Here is a 24,584-nt window from a genome sequence, read left to right as displayed (position 1 = left end):
GTTAGAATTATTAGCCTTTTACATTTAGTTGGAATTCTTTTCCTCATGCTAAAAATATTACTTCAGTACATATACATAGATATATGCTACCATATTGGAAATAAATAATTTAATAGGTATCACTTAGATTCCAAATGTAGACAAATATATCGATCTGGGATTGGATCACAGATTCTTCTCAACTTTAAAAATTAGAAATGTTGGCCGTGCATGGTGGTTCACGCCTGTAATCCCAGCACTTTGGGAGGTCAAGGCAGGCGGATTACCTGAGGTCAGGAGTTCGAGACCAGCCTGACCAACATGGCAAAACACCGTCTCTACTAAAAGTACAAAAATTAGCCAGGCATGGTGGCAGGTGCCTGTAATCCCAGCTACTCGGGAGGTTGAGGCAGGAGAATCGCTTGAATCCAGGGGGTGGAGGTTGCAGTGAGCTGATATTGTGCCATTACACTCCAGCCTGGGCAACAAGAGCAAAACTCTGTCTCAAAAAAAAAAAAGAAAAAAAAAAAAAGAAAGAAATGCTCACCAATAAAGTATCAGTATACTTTTTGAGAGAATTACAAATGGAAATATCAAAGTCTAGGTCGAAGTGAGTAAAATAGACGTGTGATGTCAATAGAAGGAATTTTTAAAACATTTATATTTATGAAGTTCGGTAACTAAAAGTAGTGAAATGTGTAGTTCTTCTTTTTTTTTTCTAAGCCAGTAAGGTTTTGTTTATCTCCCTTAGGTTTAACAGAACCAATAATCCCTTAAATAGACCTAGCCACATCTGATAAAGCACAGATTCTTAAATAGAGGAATTTCTATGTCACAGACTAAATATAGAACTTTGTTTCTTCCTCACTGAATTCAGTGTAATTCATAAAGACAGTTATACTAGTCTACATATACACAGAAATACCAAATTTATTTTCCAATAATCCCTTAAATATTGCTTTTTCAGAGGGGTGTTGTATTTATATTAGAAAGTTTAGCCATAGATAATTGTGTGCTTTCGGTGAGGTTTCCTGGAATGCCAAACAAATGTTTTCCGAAAAGGTTATTCTTCCACTGAAAAGTATAACTTAAGTAAAGCAAGCAAAAAAGTATTTGATTAATATGGGGGTTCTTGTAGTGTAAAATTTTAGATATTACACATCCTCTTGAAAATTAAAAATAAATAGCACAGTACTTTACAGTTCACATGCCTAGAAACATTTTTCAAACTTGATCTTGACTAAAAGGCTGAAATAGAAATTTTTATTATTTCTATTAGGCAGTTTAGGAAACTGAGTATGAGGTTTATCCAAGATTACATAAACATTAATTGCAACAACTTAAACTTAAATCCATTGTTTTAACTCCACATTCATTTCTTTTTACTACTGCATGATTGTGGGTGACATGTAATTTTATATTTAAAAAATAGCATTTCTAATACATACTATATAATTGTCTATTTGTATATATAACATATAAATAAATGCACACATATGCATATTCTATAGGCATATATTAATGTCTGTCACTGGGAAAAAGAGAACAAGAAGGGGACATGAACAGAGAGGGAAATAGGAGTATTATTCTGAAAAGCAGATATCCACATATGTATTAACAGGGATACAGGGCTTTTCTATGAAAGATCTAGACGTTTGTATAGAGAATGGCATAGTCATTGCATGGCCTCCTAGAATGTTGACCCTAGAGTTTTAAAGCTTTGTACCTTTTTTCTAAGATAGGCTAAATGGAATGATGCAGCAGTCTGGCTGCTCCTTCTTTCCCTACCATTGATGACCAGGATGATTGAACTAATCTGTCTGCTGGGGTCATGACTTCTTTCTGCTTTCCCACTTCTTGTTCTGAAGCTACATGCCTCATGAAAGAAGATGACCATCTGAGATATAAATGTATAGAGTGAACTTATTTTAATATCTTTGGCTGATGTGCTAAAGTTACCCAACTTATTGATAAAATCCCACATTATAGTAAAATAAAGTTTATTTCCTCAACATTAATTTATATTTGCATTCTTTAATTTCAAAAAAAGATTTGAACTTTAAAAGTTAAACAAGTCCAGGCTCGGTTGCTCACGCCTGTAATCCTAGCACTTGAGAGGCCGAGGCGGGTGGATCACTTGAGGTCAGGAGTTCGAGACCAGCCTGGCCAACATGGCGAAAACCCGTCTCTACTAAAAATACAAAAATTAGCTGGGCGTGGTGGTGCGTGCCTGTAATCCCAGCTGCTAGGGAGGCTGAGGCAGGAGAATTGCTTGAACCCAAGAGGTGGAGGTTGCAGTGAGCCGATATCGTGCCACTGCACTCCAGCCTGGGAGACAGAGCAAGACTCCATCTCAAAAAAAAAAAAAAAAGAAAAAAAAAGTTAAACAAGTATTTTCTGTATTGTTGATTGGTGTTACTATTTCATTATTCTTTTACAGCATTATCTGACGCTGAAGGGAATTTTCTTTTCAATGGAAATTTTGTTCTAAGTAGATCAAAGAAAGAAGTCAATGTGCAAGGAACAAGAACTGTTATTGAATACAGTGGATCAAACAACTCAGTTGAAAGAATTAATAGTACTAATCGACAAGAGAAAGAACTTATTTTGCAGGTAAATTCTCAGTCATCAATAATAACACTTAAATTTAATTATATTAGTAAACTACTGGTTAAGTGCTTAACGTTATCAAATATAAAATGATATCTTAAGAATATTTTTTAATGAATTAATTGTACGTTCTTTTGTATTCTTATTGAGGTGTTATGTGTGGGTAATTTATACAACCCTGATGTACATTATTCCTTCAATATCCCTTTGGAAGAGCGGAGCGAGCTGTTCACATGGGACCCCTATGGACCATGGGAAGGCTGTACCAAAATGTGTCAAGGTACGCTGGCATTCAATAAGGGACGAAAGATTGACTGCATTCTGTCATCATTTTGTGTACTTTTGAGTCTTTGCTTCCTATGGACTCCTCCCCACTGTCCATACACATATCCCACACTGACATATAAAGGTTTTCAATCTTGTTTTCCTTTCTACTTTTTTCACTAATTCTTTCTGTTTCTTACACTTAACAGCATTATTTAATGTTACTCTTTTCACCCTTCTCTGTCTGTTACTGTTCTTTTACTTTCCCATTCTCGTTCTCTTTTTCACAGCCACAGAAAGTTTCTCTAACTTATATATATCCTGCTTCCTGGTGAAATAGCTGCGTTTTCTTCCACTCATCTCCACACAGTCTTTCTCAACAACCTGGCTTCCTCTTTTATTGTTGAGATAGCAAACATTCTTTCATCTTTTTATTTTCTTTCCCTGACCACTAGAAAGTATAATTGTGTAGATGGCATGAAAAATGGAAAGAAATAGAGTGAGAAAAGGAGCAGAGTAGGAACAGCAGGGCAATTTGTAGTAGGGGAAAAAAGTGGGAAGACTAGAGTCTGCAGTCTGTAATTATGAATATTTAATTGTGTAATATTATGTTCAATGCAGTAAGTATTTATTGAGGGAATACATTCAGATTATCCCAATTCTGCATTCAGGTTTTATTCTAGTGCTTGAAACAGGTGCATGGATATATATGTTAATTTATTAATAAAATGGTAAATACAGTACTATAGATATGCACAGTGTGGACCTCAGAAAAGGTGGAGGGAACAGTTTTTGAGGAGATTGAAGCTGATGAGAGAGAATTTTGTATAGAATGGAAGAAAAGTTTTCACGAAGAATAGAGAAACAGTTTGGGAATTAGGGCATGAGTGGGTCAGGGCAAAGGAAGCTCAGAACCATGTGGAGATGAGCTTATCATAGAAAGCACGCAGCCAGAGTCAATGACAAAAGATGGTGAGAATGTAAAGAACAGTCTACCATCTGACCTGGCGAGGTGCCAAAGGAACTGTGGTGCCCTATTCAAGAAGAGGCACAATCTTGGTCCTGCGGCATCTAGACAGTGCTTCCCAGAATGAATTCATGGGAACAATTGTTCCTGTTTTAGCAGTGTCTCATTGGAGAGATACAAGGATATGATGCGAGATAGACTGGTATAAATGCTAGAGTAGAAAACACAGAGCTTCGGTTAACATAGAAGGAAGAATTTATTTCGACAGAAAGGTCCTGCATATGCTTTTAGAAGAGAATTGGAATTTGGGAAGCTGGGATCAGCATTTCAACTTGAGTGGGTAAACTCGTCTGTGACCATGGATATAGGGAGTTAGAAGGAGAAATTCCAGCAACAGGAGAATGAAAGAACATTTTAAAATGCGGTGAACACACCAAGAATAACAAGATTCAAAATGGAAGTTTGGACAAACGTGGTGAGAGATGATTTGGGAGTCCGAAGCAGGAGAGTTCTCTTAAACAATCACGTGCAGGGGAAAAGCAACTTATTTCTTTTACCACATAGTGGACTATGATTATGTTCCCTTTTTTTGTGTAATTTTTTTAGTTTCTCTAAAGTTAAAGTTAAATTCCCTCCGTTTTGTTTGTTTCTGTGTACTGAAAGTTACCGGTCCTTAAACTTTTTGTCAGAACTACACATTTTGTCTTAATATTTTCAAGCATATTATAGAATCTATCAACTTGATTTTTCCTTCACTTTTTCTTTACCTCTGGCTACTGTGGCCCTCTTTTCTCTAATTTGTTCATGTTGCTTTTTAGGCTTGTTTAATGACTGTCATCTTGAGATTTCCCTTCGTTGTTGTCCTGGGAATTCTCTTCGGTATTCTGTGTTAAATTCCCTATTTTCTAAATCCTATCAATCCCTCTTTTTGATTTACTTCTTTCATTGGGTGGAACACATTCCTCAGTATTTTCTTCAGAAGAAAACTAGATTTTTGAGACCTTTCATATCTGAAAATGGCATAACTATATTCTCATGCTCGATCAGTAGTTCAACTGGTATAAATAGAGATTGTTTTTCTTTAGAATTTTGAAAGCCTTGTTTTCTGGCTTGTTTTCCGATTTCCTGTGCTTGTACATGGCATGTTGTATTCTGGAAGTTTTGTGGATCCTCTCTTTAATTCTAGTGGTATGAAATTTCAGGACAATGTGCATTGATTTGGGTTTTTTTCTCATCTATTTTTCTAGGTAATTAAGATGCCATTCCAATTTAGAAATATAAATCTTTGTCTTGATAAATTTTATCATGATCTTAGATTACTTCCTCACATTAACTTTTCTCTTTTATCTTTGGGAAACTAGTATTATTTGGGTGTTCACATTCCTAAACTGCTATTAATTTTCTAATTTATTCTCTCAATTTCATTGTTTTCTTAATGTTTCTTCTCATAACATCTTGCTTTGGTTTTATGAATGTACTGCCTTCTATCATATCTCTGAGTGTATTAATCATAGTCCTTAAGTTTTCTTCTGCTCCCTCACTTACACGTGTTTCATCCTAGTTCTATTTTGTTTTTGTTTATTTTACCTTTTTCGTGTGTGTTAGAGGCTTTCCTAAAATGTCTACTGATCTTGTGCTGTTTGTTCATATTTTAAAAGTACTAACATTCTGATTGAAAGTCCTCTGTGGGTCACACAAGTTAACTAGAAGTTTCATTATAGAGTAACTTGGTCATTAAGTAGCCCTCTCTTATGTCATTGGAGAGAAGTCTCAAATGTTATTGTCAGTTGATCTTTTTTCTTGAGTTAAACAGTCCTGCAAGAGAGGAATTCTCTCATCTTCTGATTGTCATGAGGGTGCTGCGGGATAACAGAAGTTGGCATGGTGCCAGCAGGAGATTGCGAGCTGAATGGGCTGGGATCACATCATTAAGTGTAGGGAACTTTACTTAGCCACCTTGTTTCAGTAGAGTGTGTTCCCACCTTTTCTCAGCTGTGTCTTATGCCCTCAAATTTACTTTTTCTAGAGCTATGCTGTGCAATATGGTAGCCAGTAGTCACATGTGGCTAATCTATTGAAATGTGCTATAAGTGTTAAATACATATTAAATCTGGAAGTCTTAGAATGAAAAAAGAATGTAAAATATATTATTAATAATTTTATATTGATATGTTCAAATGATCATATTTTATATATTTGGGGCTAAACATGAAGGTTACGAAAATTAATTTAGCTGTTTTTTTTTTTTAACGTGACTACTAGAAAATATAAAGTTCCAGATGTGATTCACATTCTGCTTTCATTGAACAGTGCTGCTCTCAACGAGGAAGCTAGTAGTCTAACCGTTCTTTTTAAATAATTTTCAATTAATTCTTTATTATTTCAGGCCTACCCCTCACACATTCACTCTGTCAGAGGAACCTGCTATTTTCCATTCCTGGGCCTTTCTTGGGTTCTGTGTCATGAATGATTTGTTTGTGATTTACTTTCCCACTTTGCAGGCTTAGGTTTCATCTTCCTTGGTTCTGTTAAATAGTTATTTCCATCTACTTTTCATATTCAAAATTTCCTTTTCTTGCTGTTTCTTTTTTCTTTTCTTTTTTTGTTCTTTTAGGTTTGTGCCTTTTCAGAATTTCTCATAGTTATTTCAAAAGATATTTAGGAAGGAGCAAAGATAACATATATGATCATGTTTAGTTAAGTGGAAGCACAAAGTTGAACTTTGATAAAACAGAAATTTGTTCATGTCACTGACTGCTTAAACTCTTTACTGTCTCCTTATTGCAGAAAGCATAAAGTTCAAATGAGTCTGGTCAGTTATGACTGCTTCTCTTAGTTTGCTTTTGCTGTAGTTATCCTGCATGCAAACAACCACCAAATCTTAATGGCTTGGAACAATAAAGGTTTATTTATTGCTCATATCATGTTTTGGCTGCTAATTTGCTATGGCTCTACTCCAAGTTGGTATCTGTGTCCATGTTTTTTTTTTTTTTTTTTCAATAGACTTTATTTTTTTAGAGAAGTTACAGGTTTACTGAAAAATTGAGTAGAAAGTACAGAAAGTTTGCATATTTATCCATCTTCCCTCTGCCATTCTCCCCCACACTCCTCTATTATTAACATCTTGCATTAGTGTGGCACATTTGTACAATTGATGAGCCAATTTTGATGCATTATTGTTAACTAAACTTGATAGTTTACATTAGAGTTTACTATTTGTGTTGAAAATTCTCTGGGTTTGACAAATGTATAATGACATGTATTCACCAATATAATATCATACATAGTAGTTTCACTGCCCTAAAAATCTCTTGTGCTTCATCTATTTATTCTTCCTTCCTTCCCCCACAACCGGTGACAAACACTGATCTTTTTGTCATCTATGCCTTTTTCTTTCATGTTTCCAGGCAGAAAGATCAGTTCTATCTGGGAAATGATGTTCTGGAGGCAGAGGGAAAAAGGAAAGAGAGCTGGGTGGGACTGGAATAGGTCATATTCCTTTTCAGTCAGTTGATAAAAAGCCTGATGCCGATGGACAGGAAAGAGTTCTTCTCCTACAGGAAGCTACTATAACATTGTAGCAATAGAGATGTGTAATCCTCTTGCAGGGAAAGGGGAGTAGCTGAGGTAGCTGATGGATGACAGTACGATAGTGTACTGTATAGCAACAGCATTGTCCTCAGCTACTCAATTATTCACCAACAACCACTCTATCCCACTGTAGTGAATTTCTTTTTATTCCAATGCCTGTCCCATCTTCTGTACATCTCTTCATTAAGCAAACTCCTCAGTCATTCAGGATTCAGCTTACTTATTATAAAAAGTCATTCCTCACTAGATTAATATACTGGTATATCCTGTATGTTGCATTGGAAATTTTTACTTGCTTAGCTGGCTCCTTTAAGCTATTAGCAGAATTACATAATTATGGAACATCTAACTGTGAATTTTTCTTTCGTTTTTTATTTTCATTTGACTTTGGCCAAGGTCTTCAGCGAAGAAAAATAACTTGCATACATAAGAGTGATCATAGTGTTGTGTCTGATCAAAAATGTGACCAATTGCCACTTCCATCATTTGTTACTCAAAGTTGCAATACAGACTGTGAACTAAGGTAAAAGAGAAACAATATGTAATATAACCAGATTAATAAGTGAGCTAAGATTAAAATGTCTAACACAGTGACTGACACAGAGTGGACATATAATTATTACTCATCATCTGCCCTGCCATGAAAAAATTTCAGGCTCACTAATTTATAGTAAAACTCAGTACATAGTTGATTTGAATTTTCATTCATAGTGTTTTCTGAATACCAGTATATAGGCCTCAACATTTTGTGTAGAAAAAGGTTGCAATGTTGTCTGTAAATAAATACAAGTAAATTGTAATCGGATGATTTAAAGGTCTGAAACAGTAAATTTTGTAGCATGATTCGTTATTTTCCACTGAATTAATGAACCAGTAAACTTCTGAAGTTTGGGAATTGGAGAAATCAAATTGATTGATTTCCTTGATATTCTATCAGTATTTTGTCCATTAAACTTCAGGGAAATTGATCCTAGATCATGACAGGAAGTTTATACTTCTAATTTAAATTTCTTGTTATTTGGGTTTTTGTGTGTGTGTGTGTGTGTGTGTGTGTGCACGTGATGGATCTTGGAGTGACATGGTATACAATGAGTCCATCTATCATATTTATACATTTATTTTCAGCATTGTAGCAGGTACCTTTTAACATTCAGGTATGGCCAGAACCTCTTTCACTTGATGAGAATTTCTATATATTTATGATGATGTTTGACGACACAGCAAAAGCACAGTAGTAGAACTGCCTGTGTAAGTTGAATCCACTACATAGTAGTAAAAGGAAGCACAGTGAAATTCTTGAAATGCAATTAGGGATGAAAATGAATTTCGTGAATTCTGTGCTTTGTTATTTGGGTGCCCTCACATTGATGAATGCTAGACTACAATTGGGATAATTTGGCTATAACTAACATTTTTACTTGTGGAAAACATGTTTTCCCTGGAAACATGTCTAAATATAGATTACATGAATTAATGAGAAAGTGTGGTGTACTTTACAAAAACTAGTTAACTTTTTAAATGCTTCATTTTTATCAATGTAGTCAAATTCCTAGACATTCCCTGGTCATAAAATCAAAATACTTATAGAGGGATTGCATAGGGAGAAACTACCTGATTGGGAGTCAGATATATGCAGTTATTGTCTTAAATCTGCTGCTAAGTCATTGGGTAATCATGATCTAAACCAGTTGTTTTCAAAGGTTTTTGAGGAAGCCTGGGGTTCCTTGGATGCACCTCCAAAGCTGCCACTAAATGCTGGCATGAGGTCAGTAGTACAATGCTGGCTTCCTGGTGATTTGTCCATCAACTCTTAGAATTTTAAAAACTGAATGCATGAGTGTCTTTGAACCTGTTTTTAATTATGTAATATACCTCCTAAGTATAATAACATCTTTTTTCAAGGTGGCATGTTACTGGCAAAAGTGAATGTTCAACCCAATGTGGTCAAGGATATAGAACCTTGGACATCCATTGCATGAAGTATTCCATTCATAAAGGACAGACTGTTCAAGTGGATGACCACTACTGTGGTGACCAACTTAAACCTCCTACCCGAGAACTATGCCGTGGTAACTGTGTCTTCACAAGATGGCATTTTTCAGAATGGTCTCAGGTACAATAAAAATGATTGCTTAAAAAATGTTGCCCCTTTTTTTTCTAATTACATATTTATGTTACTCTAAAGTACAGTTTTGTTGAAAATCTGATTTTTTTCCATTAGTTACCACTTTTTTTTTTTTTTTTTTTTTTAAATCAGTGTTCCAGGAGTTGTGGAGGAGGGGAAAGGTCTCGAGAATCTTATTGTATGAATAACTTTGGCCATCGTCTTGCTGACAATGAATGCGAAGAACTGTCCCGAGTGACGAGAGAGAATTGCAATGAATTTTCCTGTCCCAGTTGGGCTGCTAGTGAATGGAGCGAGGTACATTAAACACATGAGGTTTGGAACTATTAAAATATGGTGTTAGTACAGCTTTGTAATCTAAGACTTTACAAAATTTAAAAGTGCTTAAATTTATTTCATCATTTTGTAAATAACTATTATCAAGGCAATCAGAAATTTACAAGACAGACCAGGCACACAGTGCCTCATGCCTGGAATACCAGCACTTTGGGAAGCTGAGGTGGGAAGATTGCTTGAGCTCAGATGTTCGAGACCAGCCTGAGCAGCATAGTGAAACTTAGTTGGGTGTGGTGACACACACCTGTGGTCCCAGCTACTCGGGAGGCTAAGGTGGGAGGACCCAGCTACTCAGGAGGCTAAGGTGGGAGGATTGCTTGAGTCTGGGAGGTGGAGGTATCAGTGAGCAGAGACTGCAGTAAGCTGAGATTGGCCACTGCACTCCAGCATGGGTGACAGCGTGAGACTCTGTCTCAAAAAAAAAAAAAAAAGAAAAAGAAATGTACAAGATAGTTTGTCATTATACTATTTACAATATCTGACTAGCAATAACACTAACTGATATTTAATCTATAAGCCTTTGCATAAGAAAGTGCCAGGGTCCACAGCAGCCTGGGATGAATACTTATTCTAAGGTTAGTTTTGCACCTTTGTTTCTAGGATAAATGGATGTTTCAGTGGGAATTAGCAGCAGAAGTTAGGGGCAGGCTGATTTTACCCAGTGAATATTTCTGGAGCAGTGAGGGAAAATGCATTTGGTAATGGTTTTTCAACTGTATTTTCCTATGCAAATTGATCGTTGCATCATTTTAAGGCATTTGTGTTGACTAATGCTACAAATAAATAATGATCAGTTGTATTCTTACAGTGCCTTGTTACATGTGGTAAAGGAATAAAGCAGCGGCAAGTATGGTGTCAGCTGAATGAAGATCACTTGAGTGATGGCTTCTGTAACTCAAGTACCAAACCTGAATCTCTGAGTCCATGTGAACTTCATACATGTGCTTCCTGGCAAGTAGGACCATGGGGTCCTGTGAGTATATGATACGGGTTTTTCTAATTTGATCTATCTTTACAGAATAACACAAAAGTTGTGTTATATTTACTCCTCCCTTAGTGGGTGCAATGGAATTTGGCTTGATTTATTAAAAAAACAACAACCCTGAAATGTGAACCTTTATGTGTAACATGTTGACAGTACTGCTAATTTTGCTGTAATAAATATTTCAGCTTTGCTTTTGAACTCCCTTTTGTTAACCAAAATGCTACAGACTTTATGCTTTTATCAGCTTTATTTAGATTATAAATATTTTCATCTCTGTGTCTGCATTGATATCTTTATTGTTTTTAGGATAGGCATTGTTTAGATGTTTTGCTGAACAGGCAGCTAGGAGTCTGCAGGATGAGCAATGATCAGGCTGGATGAGGATGGAGTAGCTTATTATTCTGCATAGGTTGCCACAATTGACAGGAAGCCTTCTCTCATTTTCCCTTTAACTTTATCATATGCTGTTCCTTCTTTGTCTCTTTAAAATTTACTTAGTATATTAAGTGACATGCAAACACTAGGTGGTGTTTGAAAAGTATTTAGTTTCCTTAAATCATATTGACTGTTTCTAAAATATCAGGCCTCTATTTATATTTTTATATGACAACTTTTTAGGATACATTAATTGTTGTACAGTTTGGTTAACTTCGATATTTGATTGGCATTTACTAAATTTGAATAAATATGCATATTTATTGACTTTGCTCTTTTTAAGTCTTAAATCTGAAATAAAGGACTGATAAAAAGATTATTGGAAGTATATTATTAACAGGATATTCGTTAAGAAAATAGAAGTTTGTGTAACTTTTGGAAAACAATGTTTTTTAAATATCTATTTATATTCTTCTTTCAGTGCACAACCACATGTGGACATGGGTATCAGATGCGAGATGTTAAATGTGTCAATGAGCTAGTTAGTGCAGTGCTAGAAGACACAGAATGCCATGAAGCTAGTCGCCCCAGCGACAGACAGGTAAAAAGAATCATGGTTTACAAACAAAAAGATTTACGAGACAGAAACATTGTTGATGTGTTACAATTATTTCTTTACTTATTTTTTTCCACTTAAACTTGTATGCCTTAAAAATGTGTATGTGAGAGAGAGAGGGAAAAAAAACAGAATTTGTTGTTCTTGTTTTTGCCAGCTTTGTAGCTTTATTAATGAAATTTTTTTTTTTACTCCTTATCTGCTGAGGGCTCACTCATTTAACTTGTGAATTTCAATTCTTTGAACTGAAGAAGGAGTATATCTATTATTATAAATATCGTGAACTCCTAAAGTATATTGTGCTTTTTAAGGTAGAGTTCTGTGTCCATTCAGAATGTTTCAGCTGAGCAGTATTTTTAAAGGACTGATGCTCTTTTCCTTTTCAGCCATCAGACAGAATGGTCCAAACTTTAGGATTCAGTCATTATCCACTACGGACACTTGACAATACTGTAGTTAGTGCTTTTGAAGATGAAAACATTCATATTACCAATTTGTAATTTAGTATAGAACTGTTCTTGAGACATACAGAAGAAATGAAGTATTAGATTTTATACAAATCAGTCATTAATTAATGTTTTACGATATCCATTTTTCTTCTGAACAGAACTGTGTACTTACACCTTGCCCATTTATTTCTAAACTTAAGACCACTTCATTACCAACTGCTCTCGTAGAAAAGATGGCACAATGGCGACATGGTTCTTGGACCCCAGTAAGTGAATTTCTTTAATAGATACAGTGTTTCTATTATGGAGGCTTTTAGACATCAACAAAATGGTTGCTAGAGATTTCACAAATTAATGTATACATTTATTCTCAGGTATTTTGATGGTATCGAAGAAGTATAGGGTTTAGAATTAGGAATTAATGGCTAAGTCCTTTGCCTTTCAAGAACTCTCTGTCTCTGTACAAGAAATTGAAGTTCTCTGAGTCTATTTTCTTTTTTTTTATTATTATACTATAAGTTCTAGAGTACATGTGCACAACGTGCAGGTTTGTTACGTATGTATACTTGTGCCATGTTGGTGTGCTGCACCCATCAACTCCTCAGCACGCATCAACTCGTCATTTACATCAGGTATAACTCCCAATGCCATCCCTCCCCCTTTCCCCCTCCCCACAATAGGCCCCGGTGTGTGATGTTCCCCTTCTTGTGTCCAAGTGATCTCATTGTTCAATTCCCACCTATGAGTGAGAACATGCAATCTTTGGTTTTCTGTTCTTGCAGCAGTTTGCTGAGAATGATGGTTTCCAGCTGCACCCATGTCCCTACAAAGGACACAAACTCATCCTTTTTTATGGCTGCATAGTATTCCATGGTGTATATGTGCCACATTTTCTTAATCCAGTCTGTCACTGATGGATATTTGGGTTGATTTCAAGTCTTTGCTATTGTGAATAGCGCCGCAGTAAACATACGTGTGCATGTGTCTTTATAGCAGCATGATTTATAATCCTTTGGGTATATACCCAGTAATGGGATGGCTGGGTCATACAGTATTTCCAGTTCTAGATCCTTGAGAAATCGCCATACTGTTTTCCACAATGGTTGAACTAGGTTACATTCCCACCAAGAGTGTAAAAGTGTTCCTATTTCTCCACATCCTCTCCAGCACCTGTTGTTTCCTGACTTTTTAATGGTCACCATTCTAACTGGTGTGAGATGGTATCTCATTGTGTTTTTGATTTGCATTTCTCTGATGGTCAGTGATGATGAGCATTTTTTCATGTGTCTGTTGGCTGTGTGAATGTCTTCTTTTGAGAAATGTCTGTTCATATTCTTTGCCCACTTTTTGATAGGGTTGTTTGTTTTTTTCTTGCAAATTTGTTTGAGTTCTTTGTAGGTTCTGGATATTAGCCCTTTGTCAGATGAGTGGATTGCAAAAATTTTCTCCCATTCTGTAGGCTGCGTGTTCACTCTGATGGTAGTTTCTTTTGCTGTGCAGAAGCTCTTTAGTTTAATTAGATCCCATTTGTCAATTTTGGCTTTTGTTGCCGTTGCTTTTGGTGTTTTAGACATGAAGTCCTTGCCCGTGCCTATATCCTGAATGATATTACCTAGGTTTTCTTCTAGGGTTTTTATTATATTAGGTCTAACATTTAAGTCTCTAATCCATCTTGAATTAATTTTCGTATAAGAAGTAAGGAAAGGATCCAGTTTCAGCTTTCCACTTATGGCTAGCCAATTTTCCCAGCACCATTTATTAAATAGGGAATCCTTTCCCCATTTCTTGTTTCTCTCAGGTTTGTCAAAGATCAGATGGTTGTAGATGTGTGGTATTATTTCTGAGGACTCTGTTCTGTTCCATTGGTGTATATCTCTGTTTTGGTACCAGTACCGTGCTGTTTTGGTTACTGTAGCCTTGTAGTATAGTTTGAAGTCAGGTAGCATGATGCCTCCAGCTTTGTTCTTTTGACTTAGGATTGTCTTGGCAATGTGGGCTCTTTTTTGGTTCCATATGAACTTTATAAGCAGTTTTTTCCAATTCTGTGAAGAAAGTCATTGGTAGCTTGATGGGGATGGCATTGAATTTATAAATTACCTTGGGCAGTATGGCCATTTTCTCAATATTGATTCTTCCTATCCATAAGCATGGTATGTTCTTCCATTTGTTTGTGTCCTCTTTTAGTTCACTGAGCAGTGGTTTGTAGTTCTCCTTGAAGAGGTCCTTTACATCCCTTGTAAGTTGGATTCCTAGGTATTTTATTCTCTTTGAAGCTATTGTGAATGGGAGTTCATTTATGATTTGGCTCTCTGTTTGTCTGTTACTGGTGTATAAGAATGCTTGTGATTTTTGCACATTGATTTTGTATCCTGAGACTTCGCTGAAGTTGCTTATCAGCTTAAGGAGATTTTGGGCTGAGACAATGGGGTTTTCTAAATATACAATCATGTCATCTGCAAACAGGGACAATTTGACTTCTTCTTTTCCTAACTGAATACCCTTGATTTCTTTCTCTTGCCTGATTGCCCTAGCCAGAACTTCCAACACTATGTTGAATAGGAGTGGTGAGAGAGGGCATCCCTGTCTTGTGCCAGTTTTCAAAGGGAATGCTTCCAGTTTTTGCCCATTCAGTATGATATTGGCTGTGGGTTTGTCATAAGTAGCTCTTATTATTTTGAGATACGTTCCATCAATACTGAATTTATTGAGAGTTTTTAGCATGTGGGCTGTTGAATTTTGTCAAAACCTTTTCTGCATCTATTGAGATAATCATGTGGTTTTTGTCTTTGGTTCTGTTTATATGCTGGATTACGTTTATTGATTTGCGTATGTTGAGCCAGCCTTGCATCCCAGGGATGAAGCCCACTTGATCATCGTGGATAAGCTTTTTGATGTGCTGCTGGATTCGGCTTGCCAGTATTTTATTGAGGATTTTTGCATCGATGTTCATCAGGGATATTGGTCTAAAATTCTCTTTTTTGGTTGTGTCTCTGCCAGGCTTTGGTATCAGGATGATGTTGGCCTCATAAAATGAGTTAGGGAGGATTGCCTCTTTTTCTATTGATTGGAATAGTTTCAGAAGGAATGGTGCCAGCTCCTCCTTGTACCTCTGGTAGAATTCAGCTGTGAATGCATCTGGTCCTGGACTCTTTTTGGTTGGTAGGCTATTAATTATTTCCTCAATTTCAGAGCCTGCTATTGGTATATTCAGGGATTCAACTTCTTCCTGGTTTAGTCTTGGAAGAGTGTAAGTGTCCAAGAAATTATCCATTTCTTCTAGGTTTTCTAATTTATTTGCATAGAGGTGTTTATAGTATTCTCTGATGGTAGTTTGTATTTCTGTGGGGTTGGTGGTGATATCCCCTTTATCACTTTTTATGTGTCTATTTGATTCTTCTCTCTTTTCTTCTTTATTAGTCTTGCTAGTGGTCTATCAATTTTGTTGATCTTTTCAAAAAACCAGCTCCTGGATTCATTGATTTTTTGGAGGGTTTTTTGTGTCTCTGTCTCCTTCAGTTCTGCTCTGATCTTAGTTATTTATTGCCTTCTGCTAGCTTTTGAATGTGTTTGTTCTTGCTTCTCTAGTTCTTTTAATTGTGACATTAGAGTGTCAATTTTAGATCTTTCCAGCTTTCTCTTGTAGGCATTTAGTGCTATAAATTTCCCTCTACACACTGCTTTAAATGTGTCCCAGAGATTCTGGTATGTTGTATCTTTGTTCTCATTGGTTTCAAAGAACATCTTCATTTCTGCCTTCATTTCGTTATGTACCCAGTAGTCATTCAGGAGTAAGCTGTTCAGTTTCCATGTAGTTGAGCGGTTTTGATTGAGTTTCTTAGTCCTGAGTTCCAGTTTGATTGCACTGTGGTCTGAGAGACAGTTTGTTATAATTTTTGTTCTTTTCTATTTGGTGAGGAGTGCTTTACTTCCAACTATGTGGTCAATTTTGGAATAAGTGTGATGTGGTGCTGAGAAGAATGTATATTCTGTTGATTTGGGGTGGAGAGTTCTGTAGATGTCTATTAGGTCCGCTTGGTGCAGAGTTGAGTTCAATTCCTGCATATTCTTGTTAACTTTCTGTCTCGTTGATCTGTCTAATGTTGACAGTGGGGTGTTGCTGTCTCCCATTATTATTGTATGGGAGTCTAAGTCTCTTTGTAAGTGTCTAAGGACTTGCTTTATGAATCTGGGTGCTCCTGTATTGGGTGCATATATATTTAGGATAGTTAGCTCTTCCTGTTGAATTGATCCCTTTACCATTATGTAATGGCCTTCTTTGTCTCTTTTGATCTTTGATGGTTTAAAGTCTGTTTTATCAGAGACTAGGATTGCAACCACTGCTTTATTTTGTTTTCCATTTGCTTGGTAGATCTTCCTCCATCCCTTTATTTTGAGCCTATGTGTGTCTCTGCATGTGAGATGGGTCTCCTGAATACAGCAAACTGATGGGTCTTGACTCTATCCAATTTGCCAGTCTATATCTTTTAATTGGACCATTTAGTCCATTTACATTTAAGGTTAATATTGTTATGTGTGAACTTGATCCTATCATTGTGATATTAGCTGGTTATTTTGCTCGTTAGTTGATGCAGTTTCTTCCTAGCATCGATGGTCTTTACGTTTTGCCATGTTTTTGCAATGACTGGCACTGGTTGTGCCTTTCCGTGTTTAATGATTCCTTCAGGGTCTGTTGTAGGGCAGGCCTAGTGGTGACAAAATCTCTAAACATTTGCTTGTCTGTAAAGAATTTTATTTCTCCTTCACTTATGAAACTTAGTTTGGCTAGATATGAAATTCTGGGTTGAAAATTCTTTTCTTTAAGAATGTTGAATATTGGCCCCCACTCTCTTCTGGCTGTAGAGTTTCTGCCAAGAGATCTGCTGTTAGTCTGATGGGCTTCCCTTTGTGTGTAACCCGACCTTTCTCTCTGGCTGCCCTTAACAGTTTTTCCTTCATTTCAACTTTGGTGAATCTGACAATTATGTGTCTTGGAGTTGGTCTTCTTGAGGAGTATCTTTGTGGTGTTCTCTGTACTTCCTGAATTTAAATGTTGGCCTGCCTTGCTAGGTTGGGGAAGTTCTCCTGGATGATATCCTGCAGAGTGTTTTCCAACTTGGTTCCATTTTCCCCCTCACTTTCAGGCACCCCAATCAGACGTAGATTTGGTTTTTTCACATAATCCCCTATTTCTTGGAGGCTTTGTTCATTTCTTTTTCCTCTTTTTTCTCTAGACTTCTCTTCTCACTTCATTTCATTCATTCGATCTTCAATCATTGATACTCTTTCTTCCAGTTGATCGAGCTGGTTACTGAAGCTTGTGCATTTGTCACGTAATTCTCGTGTCATGGTTTTTATCTCTATCAGTTCGTTTATGGCCTTCTCTGCATTGATTATTCTAGTTATCCATTCTTCCATTCTTTATTCAAGATTTTTAGTTTCTTTACACTGGGTACATAGTTCCTCCTTTAGCTCTGAGAAGTTTGATCAACTGAAGCCTTCTTCTGTCAACTCGTCAAAGTCATTCTCCGTCCATCTTTGATCCGTTGCTGGCGATGAGTTGTATTCCTTTGCAGGCGGAGATGTGCTCTGATTTTTTGAATTTCCAGCTTTTCTGCACTGCTTTTTCCCCATCTTTGTGGTTTTTTCTGCCTTTGGTCTTTGATGATGGTGACGTACTGATGGGATTTTGGTGTGGGTGTCCTTTCTGTTTGTTAGTTTTCCTTCTAACAGTCAGGACTCTCAGCTGCAGGTCTGTTGGAGTTTGCTTGAGGTCTACTCCAGACCCTGTTTGCCTGGCTATCAGCAGCAGAGGCTGCAAAAGATAAAATATTGCTGAACAGTAAGTGTTGCTGTCTGATTCTTGCTCTGGAAACTTCGTTTCAGTGGTGTGCCCAGCCATGTGAGGTGTGAAGTGTCAGTCTGCACCTAGTGGGGGATGTCTCCCAGTAAGGTTACTCAAGGGTCAGGGACCCACTTGAGCATGCAGTCTGTCCGTTCTCAGATCTCAACCTCCGTGCTGGGAGACCCACTGCTCTCTTCAAAGCTGTCAGTGTCATTTGCATCTGCAGAGGTTTCTACTGCTTTTTGTTTAGCTATGCCCTGTCCCCAGAGGTGGAGTCTACAGAGGCAGGCAGGCCTCTTTGAGCTGTGGTGGGCTCCACCCAGTTCGAGCTTCCTGGTGTCTTTGTTTACTTACTTAAGCCTCAGCAATGGAGGGTGCCCCTCCCCCAGTCTTGCTGCTGCCTTGCAGGTAGATCTCAGACTGTTGTGCTAGCAATGAGGGAGCCTCCGTGGGCATGGGACCCTCCGGGCCAGGTGTGGGATATAATCTCCTAGTGTGCCATTTGCTAAGACCCTTGGTAAAGCACAGTATTAGGGTGGGAGTTACCCGATTTTCCACGTGTTGTGTGTCTTAGTTTCCCTTGGTTAGGAAAAGGGATTCCCTTCCCCCTTGCGCTTCCCAGGTGAGGGGATGCCTAGCCCTGCTTCAGCTCTTGCTGATCAGGCTGCACCAGCTGACCAGCACCGCTTGTCTGGCACTCCCCAGTGAGATGAACCTGGTACCTCAGTTGAAAATGCAGAAATTGTCCATCTTCCATGTCGCTTGCTTTGGGAGCTGGAGGCTGGAGCTGTTCCTATTCGGCCAACTTGCTCAGGGACCCATCTGAGTCTATTTTCTAATCTTCAAAATGGGAATAATAATAATAATTATGTCACAGATTGTTATGAGAAGCAGATATAGTATTAGGCTTTATCAGTTTTTATTTAAACTACAAACATTTTCATGTTGTTTTTCTACATGGAAAGCTTTCATATATGTGGAGTATACGTTGCTAAAATCTTATAGAATATGTGTTTTTAAGCTTCACATGTTCTCAGAGTATTTTAATTATGGAATTATATGTATCTGTTACTTAGTAACAGATGTTAGATATCAAAATTATTTTTATTGATATTGTAAGATTCTCATACCTAAAATATTTTCAGTATCTTAATTTTAGCAAATAACTAAGCATCATTTTAAATCATTATATTTATGTATTATTGAATTATTGTACATTATTTGTGAAATTTATGATCTAAACTGATTGGAATATTTAGTACCCCATCTTTATTTGACTCAGAAGTGATGTCAGGTGATACTATCTATAATAATTTAAATTTTCTCAAGAAACTGGATGTTTTAGAAATGTGAGTAACAGCTATGTATAAGGGACATGGGTGATGTACTGGATACATGTGTAATGCCTGGATACAATTTGATTTCTTAAAAAGTGCTCCGTATCTTGTGGAAGAGGTACTCAAGCCCGCTATGTAAGCTGTCGTGATGCTCTTGATAGAATAGCAGATGAATCATATTGTGCCCACTTACCCCAACCTGCTGAAATATGGGACTGTTTTACCCCTTGTGGAGAGTGGCAAGCAGGGGATTGGTCACCCGTAAGTATTCTTATGAGAACAAAAGAAAATGAAAAATTTAAATATGTTTGATACTGAATATAAATTAATGTTGTATATTACCCTTGGCTAAATTTTTGATCAGTGTTCAGCTTCCTGTGGCTATGGAAAAACAACTCGACAAGTTTTATGCATGAACTACCATCAGCCAATTGATGAGAATTACTGTGATCCTGAAGTTCGCCCCTTGATGGAACAGGAATGTAGCCTAGCAGCCTGCCCGCCTGCACACAGCCACTTTCCTAGTTCTGCTGTGCAACCAAGCTATTATCTAAGCACGAATTTGCCATTAACTCACAAACTTGAAGATGATGAAAATCAGGTGGTCCATCCATCAGTCAGAGGAAACCAGTGGAGAACCGGACCGTGGGGATCAGTAAGCCATTTTTATTGGATTATATTAATTCTATAATTTTGTTATATTATATCCTTTTAACAGGTATGTATATGATGCCATCAGTACTTTAAATGCTAAATTTATTTGAAGATCAATAGTTTAAATATTAAAAGGATTAAGCATTTTTGATGCTTGTTACAAATGCTAGGGTTCTTATTGAATTATGCACTAAAATGTTATTATGATTACAGAGGAATGTACTGTAAAACAATCTGATTAGAATTCATTATAATAAAAACAAAAGAAAACCCTTTAAGGGGTATGACTATAAATGTTTATGAATAAACCTAGACCCCAAAAGTATTATGATAGCAATATAATAAGCTGGTATAAAATCATGACAAACTACACATGGTATAATTATAGTTCATATTGTACATGAGATTAATAATACAAAATGAAGAAAAACACCAGTGTAAAGTTAAGTAATTTAATGCTGTCTTTTATTCATTCCTAGTGAGACCTCAAAACTTCAATTTTTTACTTAACACTTATGATAAAAGTGAAAATTGTTTCCTAATGCAAACTTGAAAGTCCCACCTTTTCATCAACAAATTCTAATGAAGCTCCCAGTAAAACAAAAGTGTTCTGACAGATTTCTCAATTCAAATTGTGATTCCAATGAAGGAGATTCTAATGTAGAGTTTGATTTTGATTGAGTCAATGCTGATTTTTTTTTTTACCATGTAAATTAATGATGTGGAATCCGGAGTTTGTGCATATTTTGTGTTTTATTCTTGTCAGTGCTCTAGCAGTTGTTCTGGAGGACTTCAGCGTAGGGCTGTGGTCTGCCAGGATGAAAATGGACAAAGTGCTAGTTACTGCGATGCAACCTCCAAGCCTCCAGAGTTACAGCACTGTGGTCCAGGGCCTTGTCCACAGTGGAACTACGGAAATTGGGGAGAAGTAAGTCATAGTATTTTCTAAACTTGTGAGATTATTACATCTCTGAAGACCAAAAGTAAAAAGCATCCTATACTGTTTGATCACCTTATTTCACTATACTATGTAGAAAAAGTTTTTTGTTTTTGTTTTTGTTTTTTTTTTGAGACAGAGTCTCACTCTGTTGCCCAGGCTGGAATGCAGTATTGTGGTCTCGACTCACTGCAACCTCCACCTCCTGGGCTCAAGCACTCTTCCCACCTCAACCTCCCAAGTAGCTAAGGCTACAGGTGTGTGCCACCATGCCTGGCTATTTTTTTTATTTTTAATAGAGATGGGAATTTCACCATGTTGCCCAGGCTGGTCTCGAACTCCTGGCCTCAAGTGATTCTGCTGACTAGATTTTTTTTTTTAATTGAGTAATTAAGCCATGTTCTTTTAATAGATGTTCTGTCATGGTTTAGGTCACTCATTCATGATTCAAAAAATGCATATTCTAGATTTTTCAACAGAATCTAATATGCTAGGCAATATGTCTTTGAACTACTAGTATCTTTCTAAAATTGGTTTATTCTCCTAATTTCTTAGACAATTAGGTTGATATAAAAATAGAAAACTAGAATAAAATATAAACAATGTTTAATCCTATTACTAAGTTATGCATTTGACAAATCTTTTTCTTTAAGCCAGATAGTTGTCAGTTATTGAGCACTTGCTTCATGCACTTGCACTCTCTAGGCACTGGAAATAAAAAGATAATTTTTTAAAGTCACTTTTAATACTAACGTCCTTCATAATGTGGAATGGCAACAAACAAGAAGCCAGTATTTCTATTAGCTTTGGAAAATTAAAATGAATGACCTAATTAAATTAATCAAATATTTTTGCTTAATGATTTTTAGCACATAATTTCTGTTCACTGGGAGTTTGAAGCCATGTTTTTAAAGTACACTCAGACCAGGTGCTAATACATATCAAGCACATTTTTAAGATACACTTTTACTATTTTCCAAAACGAAAGTAACCTCTGTTTCTGAGTTTGCGTGCACTCGTTTTGAAAATTCAAATTATATGTCCAAATATAAATACAAACTTTTAACAAAATTTGGTATATTTCTTGCCAGGCTTTTGTTCTACATGAGTTTTAGAAATTGGTTCATATTATACAGCTGTTTTATTACTTGCTGTTTTTATATTATATATACTGAACATTTCATGTTTATAAAATTAGACATACCTTATTATTAATAGCTTTCATGGTTACTTAGTAACCTGTTGATTGGATATTATACATTATGTACTTAATGCTCATTACTTAGATAAATAAATTTTGATTTTGGCTTGACCTGCCAACATTATCTTACAGGTCCTGGATATCTTATTGAAATATATTATGATACTAATCCTCAAAATCTAGTCAACTTTTAAAGTCATGGAATTGAAACTTTGATTTTTTTTTATCTAGGGAGAAATGTTGATAATTATGAAGTAATTATAAACTTAAACTCTACCATTACTAAAGTAACATTACTAGAGTAAACATAATTACTGATTATGTTTAAACATTGAATGAAGCAATACATTATTCTCTTTAAAACCACATAGTTTTGAATTTTCCTATTCTTGTTTTTAGTGTTCACAAACATGTGGAGGAGGAATAAAATCAAGACTTGTAATATGTCAATTTCCCAATGGCCAAATATTAGAAGATCACAACTGTGAAATCGTAAACAAGCCACCTAGTGTAATACAGTGTCATATGCATGCTTGCCCTGCTGATGTGTCATGGCATCAGGAACCATGGACATCGGTATGATAGTATTCTTGCTTGTTAACATGTCATACTTTAAAGTTTGAGTCTGAGTGAGGGAAAGTTCATTTTTTTTCTTTTCCTCAACTTTTATTTTACATTCAGGGGTACATGTGCAGGATGTGCAAGTTTGTTACATAGGTAAATGTGGGCCATGGTGGTTTGCTGCACAGATTATCCCATCACCTAGGTATTAAGCCCAGCATCCATTAGCTATTCTTTCTGATGTTTTCCCTGGCCCCCACACTCCTTCCCCAACAGGCCTCAGCGTGTTGTTCCCCATCATGTGGCCATGTGTTCTCATCATTCAGCTCCCACTTATAAGTGAGAACATGCAGTGTTTGGCTTTCTGTTCCTTTATTAGTTTGCTGAGGATAATGGCATCCAATTCTATCCATGTCCCTGCAAAGGACATGATACCATTCCTTATTATGGCTGCATGGTATTCCATGCTGTGTATGGTATGATAATATTCTTATTCTTTTTTGTTTTGTTTTGCTTTATTTTGTCTCTTTTGCTTTAATTTATTCTCTTTATAAATTGTGGAATGCATACACTTTATCTTCTCTGATTTCTTTGTAGAGTAGATCATTGACCCTCTTGGTTTGTGTTTTGAAATTTGATATTTGGAAGAGGAATCCATTTAATTTCAAGTAGTGTACCATATATAATGGTATTTTATATATTTATTTTTTAATATGTGAACTTTGGACCATACCACTGTTCTAATGGAAATATTTTTCTCCATTTTATCTTTGGTTTGCTGTCAATTAATCAGGAATATTATATTATTTACATTTATATATAATGTTGACGTTGTGCTTGTAAAAATGGCAAATTAAGGCTGTGTCTTGTTTAAGCATATAATTATGTGTGGCTTTCATCTGTTGATATCCATAACTGATCCAAAAGCCAAATAGTATTCTTTAAAACTTGTGTTTTGTCATTATCTGACTTACTATTTTGTTTGGAAATGTGAAAATATTATGTTTTAAAAAGTAGAGAAATTTACTTCCACAGCGTAACTTGTTTACAGTTTTTTACATATGTCATGCAAAAGTTTAATTTATGTAATAATTTATATGATTATGCATTTCTCCCACTTTGTGGAGTTACTGTGGTTTGGGAATATTTTAGTTTTCTGAGTTTTTATTGGAGCCATAGACAAAACTCATAAGCTTTGTTTGTGAATGATTCTTTAGTGATCTTCAAATATCTTTTTTTTGAGGAGTAATTAATATATAACTATATTGAAATAGGCATTTTGATTACCATTGATCCTTTAAATCGTGAATGACCAAGTACATTTCCGTTAAGTGAAAAACTGATTTGAGTTTATAATCTATTTGTAATTAAATTTATAAAGCTAAGTGATTCTTTATTTGAAAATTAGTTATAACTCCAGTTTTGTAACCAACACTTGATGCCTGCACTTGTTTTGTTTTGCCCTACTCAAACATCTTTATAATAAGATGCAAACCCAAGTTTCAAGTCATGTTATTTGAAGAGTAGGTCAAGCTCTGGTTCAGGCTGAAATTCATCTTTATAGTCAAAGTGTGACTGATGATGTTAAACAACAGAACATTTTAACTTTATAGGAGGATCTTAAAGTAAAATTGCTGCCTCAAAGGACCATCATCTTGTGGGATCTAATGAAAAACATATTTTGCCATGGAAAGCACTCACATATGTATTTAATAAATGTCATTACCGACCATATCGTATATACTAGGCACTGTG

General features: G+C 36.1%; 1 protein-coding gene across 1 annotated transcript in view; it reads left to right on the top strand.

Moving 5' to 3' along the window:
* Positions 1-24,584, top strand: part of ADAMTS20 (ADAM metallopeptidase with thrombospondin type 1 motif 20) — a 211,085-nt gene that overhangs the window by 107,462 nt on the left and 79,039 nt on the right. The window contains 12 exon segments of the mRNA XM_031650426.1: positions 2,420-2,592; positions 2,740-2,869; positions 7,808-7,934; positions 9,314-9,524; positions 9,669-9,833; positions 10,681-10,845; positions 11,714-11,833; positions 12,456-12,563; positions 19,573-19,737; positions 19,841-20,131; positions 20,897-21,058; positions 22,668-22,844. Coding sequence (XP_031506286.1) covers positions 2,420-2,592; positions 2,740-2,869; positions 7,808-7,934; positions 9,314-9,524; positions 9,669-9,833; positions 10,681-10,845; positions 11,714-11,833; positions 12,456-12,563; positions 19,573-19,737; positions 19,841-20,131; positions 20,897-21,058; positions 22,668-22,844 — 1,994 coding nt within the window.

This window comes from Papio anubis, chromosome 9 (genome assembly GCF_008728515.1).
Source record: "Papio anubis isolate 15944 chromosome 9, Panubis1.0, whole genome shotgun sequence".
NCBI lineage: Eukaryota > Metazoa > Chordata > Mammalia > Primates > Cercopithecidae > Papio > Papio anubis.
The sequence above is the reverse complement of the archived record's forward strand: the minus strand, read 5'-3'. Positions and strand labels throughout refer to the sequence as shown.